The following is a 12,403-nucleotide window of genomic DNA, read 5'->3' as shown; positions in this document are numbered from 1 at the left end:
AATCTTTTTAAAATCCTGATTTCTGGGCCTCATCCTCTGGAAATTCTGTTTCTTTGTTACTAATGTTGTGGCCCCACCCCATAACAAAGAAACAGAATTTCTAGAGGATGAGGCCCAGAAATCAGGATTTTTAAAAGATTCCCAGGTGATTCTAATGTGCAGCCAAGGTTGAGAACCACTGCTCTAGAAAGTCTGTAAGTCACTGCAAGGATTCAATAAGTGGCCATCAGAAGGGAGAACTCAAAATTCAGCCCTCATCAATGAGCACACAAGTTCATTATCAAGTTTTTTATTAATCTCTGCCACACTGTCCTCTCATTAGGAATTGAAATAAAACTACCTGCCTTTTGGACGGTGTGTTTAAGCTTTTATTGTGAATGGCAACAGGTCAGAGACTGGAAGGTAATTGACACAGAGGCTAAATTCCAAGAGCATTACTTGGAAGACTCTTTATGGACAATAATTTCACAGAAGACAAATTCAAATCAGAAGATGCTGCTTGAAAACCACGGATTTAGTCAAGGTTGAAAGATACAAGAATAGTTAAGTATTTTGCACAAAGGAAATCTGGTGGATGAGCCAGTAGAATTGATGCCTGTGGAATGCATTCTCAAGGGTTCTGTTCTGCTTCTTTGAGAGAGGCCGTCATTGTCGGTTCAGCTGGGGGTTCCTTCCTTCACATTGAGAACCTGGAGCAGAGAGATCAGCACCATAAAAAAACATTAGAAAGAGTTAAGCAAATGTAGTTAGTTATACTTGACGTAACTCCATTCCCAACAAACCATCAGCATCACATGGGACTAGTTAGCAAGGCAAACTCCTAGGACCTAGGTCACCTTGACAGACTGAATTGGAACCAGTGGGGGTGAGGCCCAGCAATCCGTGCTTTCACGAGTCTCAGGTGTTCTGAGTGAGCATGTTAATGCTCCAAAACCATAGCTGTCCCGAGAGAGAAACAAACTTCCTCTCTTTGGGGAGCCACTATATTTTTGGGGTCTTTTTGTTATATCAGCTTAACTTGCACGCTAATATATTTTGACTAATGTTAACAATTAAATGTATTATCCCCAGGAATTGTGACTAAATAGCAGCTGGTTAGGGGGACTATTAGGGAATGTGGAACCTTAATTCTTACTTGGCTTCTTTTGGCAATACCTCATTACATGAATCAATTTGTGAATTACACAATTATGTATAATAAACCCATGAATATACGTGGTAGCAGTGTGAGCAACTTGGGAAGACAAGGCTATATGGGTTTCTGCCAGTTCTCCATTAATTGTGGTTTGCTTGTTGTGGCTTCAGTTCAAATTAACCAAGACTGAAGAAGAATGAAAAGCTATCATTCTATAGCAGCCTTTACGCACTGAGGTAAGAAAACACTTTTCATCCAGACTAGAGCTTATTATGCTTTTCAAGAGCATAATTCTGGAAATTCAGGTTCTCTGGCATCCAGACCAGCCATTTGTTCCTAATAACAAAACTGATTTTCTCATAATAGAAATTACCTGCTCCATGGCTCAATGCTTGGCCAGGTGCTAATGAGGCCAGGGCCTGGGGTTCAACTCCCACCCAAGCCAGTTAGCTTTGCTCTCCTCCATGAGCCCAGGATGCACTATTAAGGGTCGCCAACCTGCCTGAAGATGCTGCTACCCACCTGGCATTATGAGCCACAGGTCATAAAAGGGGCCAGCTGAGGACGTGGGAAATAATCCATAGAAGTCCTCCCATTGGTGGAAAATATTAAATTTGAGTGGTTTGGCTCAGGGAGAGGAAGTAAAGCTACAAGGATAAGAATTGTGTACCCCAGGAAGATCAAGGACCTAGAGGTAGGAGGGGTGTGAGGAGGACAACATTCCTCTGTTCCTTAATGGAAACTGTCAGGGTGGTCAGAGGATTTTTAGTTCTTTTTGGTTGCATGTTGCTTTCCCTTTTTTTGGAGCTTCCTTTGGAGCAGTTCACATATTAATAAGCAAAACTTTTCTATTCTCTATAATAATTTGATGGGACAATGGGAGCAGTCTCTTAAAAGTGAGGGCAAACGTGCAACATTTCCTTCCTTTCCATAACAGCTTTGGCAACGCATTCCTCAAGTCCCTTTCCTGAAAGCTACAAAGAATAATGAACTGGGTCTAAATGACAAGAGGAACCCAAAGACCAACTTCAACCTTTACTGAAACTCAGGACAATCCACAACCACATGCAGGATTAGGGATTAGGCCCTGGAGTTGGCCAACCTAAACACTGTTTTATGTTATAGAAACCATAGCATCAAAGTTCCATTCATTTTTGTAAGGAGGATATAGTTAAAAGAAAATTAAGTTTAACCTTGAAAATGATTGGCCATAATTTCTGAGCTTGTTTGCCATGATATCGTATCTACCTAGTAGATTCAGTGCACATTTGCACAGATCTTTTCTGAATTAAGTCAATATCCTTGTCATCAAAACCTAGGAAATGCTCAGCATTTCTAACTACAGCTCTGGGAGAATTGGCAATAGGACTTGATGTCTTTTTACCAAAGGGGGAGAGGAGAGCATATGTGGATAGTTATTAATTTTAAGACAAGTCCTTCACCTCTGAGAACTCCTGCTGCTAATTCTGGTAATGCCTAGCTAAGTTACTAAACTTCCTTCTAACTTGGAGAGATATATGGATTTCTAATAGGAACAATTCTCTTGGCATGCCCTCTTTGTGAATAAGACAATTATAAGATGTTCTCAAGTTTTATGACAGCATACTTTCATTGAGGTGGAATTTCCAAAGCCAAGGGAGCTCTAAGCTGTGTGCTCTATGCACATAAAAAACTGTTGAATTAATTTTTCATATTATCAGGAAATATATTCAAAAGAATGGTAGCAATGTTTACAATAGCTAATATTCAACTCGATGTGGACTGAAACAGGATGGGTTTTCTAAACTTGTAACAAGAACAAGGCATAAACAGATATAGTAGAAAAATAGGCCTGATTATATCAAGTTGACTTTTCAGATCATGTTGAATACTGGTAAATATTGACCCCTTGAAGCAGTCACTCTCTGTGATGGTCCACTCAACCCATCCCACGCTACTGCCACTCAGAGACCTTATTGGAACTATTCTTTGGTAATTGCCTTAAAGCTTACAGAATAGTCTTCTGACTATGATGGGAAAGTTTTTATCCTTGAGGAAGGAGCTGAATTTTCATAACAATCCAAAGTTATGCAGAGCCTGGTTTGGGGTGAAAAGCAACTCAAAGTGGATATTGCTGTTTAATTCAAAAGTGAGGCACTGCAGATGAATGCCATGACTGTGTGTGTATTTTATGAATGAGCTATAAAGGTAAGTCTATGTCAGTGTTTGTGAAAGTATTTTAGAGGGTTTTGTAGTGGTGATTGGTATTACTCTTCAGACAAAAGAGAAGGCACTGCTGTTGGCCATCCATCCATGGGATGTCCCACAAAACACTTGTCCAAGAAAAAGTCTGTCCAGCCAGAAGCTAAGAAGTCAGTCACTAATTGCTAGAGTCCTTAGAGCCCTCAGAGCCCTGTGATACACACACACACACACACACACACACACACACACACACACACACACACACAAAAGGGAAGCTGGTATCATACAGGTGTGGGCAAGAGAATCACTCGAGGCTTTATATGGAGTTATTACTTATTTCTGTATTGGTTGACTTAATCCAGATTTTCTTTCTGAATAAAGGCTTCCAGAGACATTCTCTCTAAGTGCTTAATGCAACAAATGCATTTTTGTTTTGAGTTGAGCCTAAAAAATCTACAGTGGACCAAAGGGCAGTGAAGCACAGAGCTCCCTCCGGAAAATAAACTGAGGGTTGGCAAAGCCAGCCTGAGCCTCTGGAGAGGGACCATCAATCAAAGAATTGGCCATCATGACGAAGTGAAGGAGCCAGCTCCCCAAGCTCTGTGACGGAAAGTCAGTACTGTTTCTTATCAAAAAAGGGAGGAGCATGGCGCTACTGCATCCTGCATCCTTCCTACATAATAGCAACATGGACAGTGCCTCAGAAGATGTCTGTCCTGGAGGCACACTGTCCAGGCAGACAGCACAGGCTCCTGTCCTGGTTTTACCAGTGAACAGCTGTGTGACCATCTCAGTTTCCTCACAGAGAATTCTACAATGGAAAGAAGAATAGAATTTTCCTGAATCTTCCTCCTAAGATTGCTGTGGGTATTAATAGATCAAATGGAGATCAACTGCTTCTCCCAGTACTTAGAGTATAGTGAACACTCAATAAAATTAGCTATTATTAATATTTCTAGTATTCCAATTAATTTTGCCTTTTATCATAAATTTCATGAAAGCTTCTTAACAGTTAATGAGAATCACTTCATTTTCAGCTGCTTCATCTTCTTCCTAGACATTTTCTTCTCTCTTTTAACTCATTGACTGTCCTTGTATCTAACCAATGCCAGTTTGGTGGAATTGTTGTTCTCTGTCCTCCATAAAATCATATACAGGGAAAATCAGTTGCCCTTAGGTATGTTCAACAAGTTTTGAAATATTAGGGTGAACCCTGAAATCAGTAATCTTGGAACAAAAATGAAGAAGTGTCATTTTGCATAAAAGGTCACAAATAAGAATGCTCTCTTCTAAAAACATCTATGAAGAGGCTCTTTCCCGTGTCCATCAAAAATACACCCTATCTGTAGACCCACAGGGATTTACTCAAAGAGAGCCTCACTAGCAAAATATTCTGGTTGGGCCTGGCAGACTGAAAACATTCCATCCATGCACAGTTGCTAGGACACACAATTCCTAGTAAAACCCCTAAACTGGAGTTTTGAAACCACAGCATTTTTATGTGCCAAGAGGAAAAACAATCTATTATGTTGAAAAGAAAAGATGGCGCGGCAGTTGTCTACTAATTTCCTTAGCGTGTATTGGTATTGGCCTAATGCAGTGGCTGTGAAGGTTTGCATTGTAAACAATTTTATTCTCCGCTCAACCTTTCCTCCCAACTCTCCCCAAATACCTCCCTCTCCCCACCCCCCCCCCACCCCCCACCCCCTGCACTTCCCCAGTAGGTTCCTTATACCTTTGAGTCTTGAACCTACATCTGAAAAGTTGCTGCTATCCTCAGAATCCGGAGTAGACTGGAGAATACCCAGGGGCGCCCTGTGGAGGTGACTGGTGGCTTCGGGTCCCCTTTCCTTTCATGAGGCCTAGCAGAGTCCTCGCAGCTTCTTCCCACAGGATGTGCTGCCGCAGCTGGTACTTCGGGCTCCCTCCCTCGTAAACATATGGGGACTCTCCTGTGCTCTTTTTCCCCATTAGGTGCCCTGTAAAAGACAAAAACAAACACAGAACGCCACAACTTCAACCTGGAGCAATGAATGAATGAGAAATTTAAAAGGACCCCAATTATGTTTGTGCTTCTTCCTCTTAAATGAAGAATAAATAGCATTTTATTATTAGAGTTAGTTCATAGATGATTGGTTTTGCTTTCTATTCAAAATGAGAAGTGAACTGGACAGAATTCAGACCTGCAGCTCTGGAACCCAGGGTATGGTCCCAGCCCCTCTGCTAACGAGCTAGGTGACCTCTGCCAAGTCATCTAGCCTCCCCAGTCTTCAATTCCTCAAATATAAAATGAACAGGTTGGACTAAATGAAATATAGGGAACCTTCCATATCTAAAATTCTACCACCAATTCTGTGTGCGCTGAGTTCCATTCCCAACTGAATGGTAGAATTGAAACATCCTCCCCCGCCGATTTGAAATTGCTACTGCGAAGAAAAGAAAAGTCTCCATGCTTTTCTTTGTGTGATTTTTAAAAAGGGGCGGGGGTGTTGTTTATCTCTTATCTGTAATACAAATGTACCAAAGGAATTTTTCATTTAAACTTTCTCAGAACTTAGCTGAGATTGAATCTAGGAAGCGTCACCTAGAAATTACAGTTTGTAAAGCATGTAATGAAAAACTGGTTGAAAACAAGCTCTGACCAACACTTCCCAGCCACATAATGCAGGATTTTCTCTGGGATGTCTAACGTGGGCAGCGAACATCTACCGAAGGCTCCAGGGATGTACACGTGCCGGGTAAATTAACAAAAGTTGCGGTGCAGAAGGCCAAATCACTAAAACCATGGAAATTCACGAATGCAAGTGGGGACAGCCATGGGGTCAAAGGAGGCAGGGAATTCAAGGTCTGCATTCTGAGCACTTTAGCCCACTGCTTAAATATTCTCACATTATCTTACTTACTTTCTTCATTCGATTTTCCCCATCTCTCTATGATCAGCTTATATAGTATTTTCAAATGTCTAATATTAATAAAACTATCGTGCTTTTGATTTAAAGGTCACACGTAAGAGCTCTCTGTGGCTCCAATGCTGACTGACATTAGAAGTATTTCAAGCAAACATCATGGGAATAATGTTGGACAGACCTCAGTCATACAAAATAGAAAGAACCTCTTCCCAGCATCTCTCTTCACCAAGAGGAGCCCTCACTGTGACGTCATTGTGTATTACAGTGTGCTGTTTACAGGATGTCTAAGTGCAGGTCATTTCATGTGATCCACCCTGTAGTAAGTCTGATGAAAAAGAGACTTGCCAGTGGTCACACAGGTAAGCAAAGATTCTAGGATTAAAATCAGCTCACAAAAGGAGACATATGTACTACTATTTGTAATACTTTAAACAATAAAAAAAAAAAACCAGCTCACAGTCCAGACTCTACTATACTATAATGCTTCGAAGTCTTCGAACTTCCTAAGAATATAAGGCAGTGAGAAATCATTCTAGGGTCTGTGATAAGAATGAAGTCTGCAAAAGGCTTTCTAATATTATCTTTAAAATAGGAATCATATAGCTATATATCATGATTGATTATGTGATTCAGAAAATTAATTCTGTGAGTATTGAGGAGCCTTCAACTGAGGTTTCACTGCCCAGCAGTGTGAGCACTTGTCAAGTCACTTAAGACACGTCATACAATTTCAGGCCTCCCTAATGAGGACCCTGTCCCCACTAAAGGAATCCTGAGTGATCGGCTCCTCACTTGTCTGCTTGGTCAACCTGGTGCCCAGAGAGCCACTAAATAACCTTGCATTTAGCCAGAACAGTGATTATGTTGCAGAACTTCCCAGGAAGTAGCAAGGTATTTGGCTTTATGTACATGGGGAAAATTAAATCATGATGATGGAAAAGCAGGATTAGAATCTGATGCTCCCAGTAATGACCTCGGTCCCTCTTGCCTTCCATCACATCCTATCATCCTGTTAGCGTGCTGGAAAGGAGAAAGGCATTATTGCCCATGAGACAGAGGGGGACTGGAGATGTTTCCACAAGTAAGAACTGCATTTTTGTTAGGCCTGAATAATTTTGTGGACTTTTCTAAAAACCATCTGTGATGGATTTCACACATAGGATGTCCCTCAAAAAATGTATACACATGCTTTAAATAATTATAAAGGCAGTGTTTATTAAAATACATTTTATTTTCAAAATTCAGCTTTCAGCTGTTGAAGTATGTATACATTTTTGGGAGACATCCTGTAGATCCTTGGGACCTTTTCTTGAGTTTTTAATATTTGCATATTTGGAAAGTGGCTAGTGTTCTGACTCCCACTCCCAGATCCACAGACTGGTCATGAAGAAGAGGGTACTGCCCTAACCAGTTTGGCTCAGTGGATAGAGCATCGGCCTGCAGACTGAAGGGTCCCAGGTTCGATTCCGGTCAAGGGCATGTACCTTGGTTGTGGGCACATCCCCAGTAGGGGATGTGCAGGAGGCAGCTGATCGATGTTTTTCTCTCATTGATGTTTCTCTCTATCCCTCTCCCTTCCTCTCTGTAAAAATAATCAATAAAATATATATTTTTAAAAAGTAAAAATAAATAAAAAAGAAGAGGCTACCATCTATAACATCACAGGGAAACACACATTCACTGGGTCCTATTTCACTGGTGATCTGGCACCTGTCCACCAAATAATCATCTCTATGGCAACATGGATGCTATGCCCACTTCCACCTCTTCTCCCATCATCTTTTGTTATCTGTTCATATCATAATAGTGGAGATCTCAGCATAGCCAAAAGACAGGCACTTGAAAAATATGAAACCATGGCCAGGGGGAAAAAAGGCCTTTGTCTCACTTAAAAATACTACTAAAATAGCAGGTTTGAAACACAACTTTCTTGAACTCAAACTTGAAGATTACTCAAAATCAGGAAATGACCCATTAAGACAAAGTGCTAAGTACTTCTAGGAGCTAGTGTCTCTGGACAGATGCTTAAACTTTATTTCAGTTTCTGGAATAGCGTGACAATGTCAAGCCAGTGTGTAGCTGAGCACAGGTGTTCAGACTCGCTCCTCCCTGATAGAGACCACAAGCATTTACTTAGGAGACTGGCAAGCTACATTCAAAACCGAACATTATTCCTGCCTGTGAAAGCTCACATTCCATCCGAGAGCATGTCTACCCAAAGGCAACTTTTGCTCAACCACAATGTCATTTTAGACCCAAATGTGAGTTTCTCCTTCTCCTTTCTCTTTCCTTTTTCTTCCACAACTCTGCACAGCCAGCCAAGGGAGAAAAAGGAAAAAGAGTGTGTCTGAGAGCAATAAGAAAATGTAAGGTTGCCACTGGTCTGTATGCTTTTGGGTGAGGAATGCCCAAGCACCACCACAAAGGGTGATTAATGCCAGGCACCCTAATTCCCTGGAGGCAGATATACTCTGGAACTATGGCAATCAGGGTTGGCTTGCACCAGAAATGACATGGTTCTAGCTCCTCAGCTAACTCTCTTGTCCTCCTTTTGGCCTGTAAGGGTTACCTAATAATAAAGCCTTTTTAGGACAAAAAATATGGATGAGCAAAAAGAGGTTGGAAGTCTGGAAGTTTCATTTCACCTTCCCAGGCGACCAGATGGTGGCTGGCCTGGACACTGGCCACTAGCTCTAAGGTCCCAGGAGCCTTTTTAAGCATCAGTCGTACATTTGGCTTCCTTGACACCCAAGTGTCCTTTCTTGGTTGTTTTTGGGTTTGCTTTTTATCTTCCCTAATCCCAAGCCTTTCCTCTCCACACCAGACTTCTGGGTTCCCATGCCCCTCAGAGACCACAAATGCTTTCACCCAGGCTGCCGGCCTTGGCCAATGACTCAGCGACAACGCGAACTACTCTGCTGCAACCAGGAGCTTTCCGATTCTCTCACAGAAGCGGCCACAACATGGAAATGCTGAGGAAGTGACAGTTCCAGCCTGACTCCTTTCCATGAAGTCATCCTGTCTTCACACAGAGAACCTGAGAGTTGTCTGATGTATACGAATTAGCAAGTATCTTTCCAACACACCCTCCCCTTCTCTACACAGATAACTAAGGAAATAGAAACAAACATATAAAAACACCACCATCACCATCACCTCCACCATTACCATCACCACCACCATTACCACCATCACCACATCACCATTACCATCACCACCACCATCACCATCACCACCAGCACCACCCGACCACCCCCCTTAAATCTCATTAGTGATGACCAGCCCCCCTCCCCCGCAGGAAATGTTGGGGTTGCTGTAGTTGGCTTTATGGTTTCTGAGGAAGTGGGGCGCTTTGCATTTGCCAGAGGCTGTTTGACGTGCCGAGATCCCCAGGGTGACACTGGGTGAGCGCAAGGTTTCAGAACTGCTACCTGCCTCCCAGTAACACCTCGCTGGGAGCCCTGGGGCCAGGATGAGCGAACCTCCCAGCCCATGCCTAGAGCGGCAGAAGGAAAGGAAAAGGAGCGAGGGGAGGGTGAGGCCGTCTAGGTCCAGGAGGCGGAGGAAAGCAGGGCTCAGGGTCAGCGTGGAGAGCAGGCACGATTACCCGAGCGCAGGCTTCTGGATGGAAGGCGGGAGGGCTGGGCAGAGAAAAAACAATCGCTGCAGAGGCAGGAGGACTGAGAAAATTCAGAAAAGCCACAAAGGCGAGATTCAGGCACTGCTCGCTGAACAGGTTTAACGTCCCCCACCTGCGGCTTTGCGGGGCGCAACGGCGCAGCCTGGGCTCACGCCGGGCTGGACCAGGGGTCCGAGGCGCTCTCGGGAACCCGGCTTCCTAAAGGTGTTCGGGGAGAGACGGTGCCGGGAAAGGGGGTGTTGGGTAGGTGTAGAGGGAAGGGGATCTTCGCGTGGCGTTGGGTGCTTGGAGAGCTGCGCGCTGGCTCGGGTGCCTGGGGAAGAGGGAAGACCCAGGGGCCAGCCCTTGGCTGCCGGCTGGCCAGGACGGGGAAGGATGGGGAGTTTGGGGAGAAAGGTCGGAGCAAACCCAGCCCCCAAAGCCGGGACCCAGAAACGCTGAGAGAGGGGAGACGGCCCCCGGCGCTGACGGGTCCTGCCCGGGGCTCGCGCGCGCCGACACTCACCCACCGCCCAGTGGTTGCCGCGCGGGTACATCTTGGCCAGCGTGGTCTCTCCGGCCGCCCGCACCGGCGCGGCGGGGGCCCGGGGCGCCTGGCAGAGGACCAGCGCCAGCAGGACGAGCGGCAGTTCGCGGCAGCGCATGGTCTCGACGGGCAGCTCCCGGGTGCGCTTCCCAAACCGAGGAGCGACCGCAGGACGTGGACCTCGGGGAGCTCCGCCGTCGTCCGCGCCGCTGCTGCCGCCTTCGCCAAGCCCCGACTTTATATGGGAGCCCGGTCGGGGGGGTCGGGGGCTCCTCCACCGCGGACCCGAGAGCTCTGACGTCTCCCTATAGCGAGTCCGGGTGCCTAGACAACCGTCCGTGAAAACCATCCATCTTCCCGCGGGTAATGAAAAGCATGAGTGTACACTGTCCCTCTCCCTTTCCCTCGTAGTCCCGGCCGCCTTCCCCACGTGGGATTAATTCTTCTCATCCCCGACGCCTTCCTCCAACACAATGCAGAGAACTCCCTCCCCAGCCTTACCTGGATGCCTCCCGCCTTAGCTGCCTTCCAATCCTGCCAGAGGGAGCGGCGGCCCGTGCGGAAGAATGAGCAAACAGGAAATACTGCTTCAGGTTCAACTTTGCTAGAAGCGGATTGGAACGGGGATTGCAAGGACTTCTGATGCTCAGACCTTTCCCACTCCGTGGACCACCTCCCTCCCCGCAGTCCCAGCCCACAGACCTCCAGACTCTTGTCTCCCCTCCCCCCACCCCTTCTCACCACCACCAGCAGCAACACCCTCACCCCAGCTGGGTGTTCAGGGCGCCCCTGAGATGGAGGATGGGGCAGGAAGAATCCGCTCTGGAAACAGAGCTAACAATAGTTGTACTACACACGCGGCCCCTTTCACAAGCATCCAGCTTCCATATACAAGATGAAGCTTTCGTGTTAATTTCCCAGGCTGTGTCTCCCAGAAAGCTCAAGCTGTCCCTAAGTGCCATCCACACGCCTCTCCAGAGCTGCCCAGCTTTCCTCTGTTCCTTCTGTTCGCAGATGTGGAGAATGGTCACAGGCCCACTCCCTGGGTCCTGGATGGCATGGATGCAGAGGGAATGGGAACCACAGCAATGCCACAGTTAACAGAAACTGGCAGGACGCTGTGGCTGCCTTCCCGCTGCCAGAGCTGGGGGTGTATTTGTGTGTTCCTGCAGGCCTCTTCCTCACCAGTTCTGGTGCATTGTCTTGCTGGTGGGTCCCTGGTATTGCATGTCAGTGCTGGTGCTGAGACCAATTAAACTGGAATCGTACAATTTTCTCAGAATACCTGGTGATTCAAAGCATTTGTGCCATTCTTAGATGATTACATGTGCACCTTACATGACTGAATAGTCTTGGCCTCATTTTTTAAAATATGCTTTTATTGATTTCAGAGAGAGGAAGGGAGAGAAACATCAGTGATGAGTGAGAATCATTGTTTTTGCTGCCTCCTGCACACCCCCTACTGGGAATCTAGCCCAAAATCCCGGGCACATTCCCTGACCAGGAATTGAACCTCAACCACTGAGCCACACCAGCTGGGTCCTTGGCCTCATTAATTTGACCCAGCCACACAGGTTAGAGATTTCTCAACAGCTTATAGTAAATCCAGACTGTCCCATTCCACAGGGCACTGGGCAAGGCAGTATTTCCTTAACAGAAGTGGGCAGGTGAGCACCTGAATGTCTCATTCATGCACAATGGCCCTTCTCCCAGATCCTCAGGCACACATTGTTTTGTGACTGATATTCTATGATTTGTGCTGTGTCTTTTTTGCTCAGTGATTCCCAGACATTTCAGCATGAAGGGCATTTTTTATTTCTCCCATGGAGTTCAGGTTGGACTTTTTTAAATTGAATCTACTAGAGGCCCGATGCACAAAATTCATGTGGGTAGGGGAGAAAGGGGAGTCCCTCAGTCCGGCCTGCGCCCTCTCACAATCCGGGACCCCTTGCTCCTAACCGCCTGCCTGCTTGCTCCTTACCACTTGGCTTGCTGCTCCTTAGTGCTGC

General features: G+C 45.6%; 1 protein-coding gene across 1 annotated transcript; it reads right to left on the bottom strand.

The window, feature by feature from the left end:
* Positions 1-303: 303 nt before the first annotated feature.
* On the bottom strand, positions 304-10,823 carry GRP (gastrin releasing peptide). The gene is given in 4 exon segments (XM_059707583.1): positions 304-689; positions 5,055-5,127; positions 5,129-5,298; positions 10,374-10,823. Coding segments are annotated over 4 exon segments (657 nt in total). The 5' UTR covers positions 10,744-10,823; the 3' UTR covers positions 304-645.
* Positions 10,824-12,403: the final 1,580 nt, after the last annotated feature.

Source organism: Myotis daubentonii, chromosome 8 (genome assembly GCF_963259705.1).
Source record: "Myotis daubentonii chromosome 8, mMyoDau2.1, whole genome shotgun sequence".
Taxonomy (NCBI): Eukaryota; Metazoa; Chordata; class Mammalia; order Chiroptera; family Vespertilionidae; genus Myotis; species Myotis daubentonii.
Note: the sequence above shows the minus strand (reverse complement) of the source record. Positions and strands in the feature narration are given on the sequence as shown.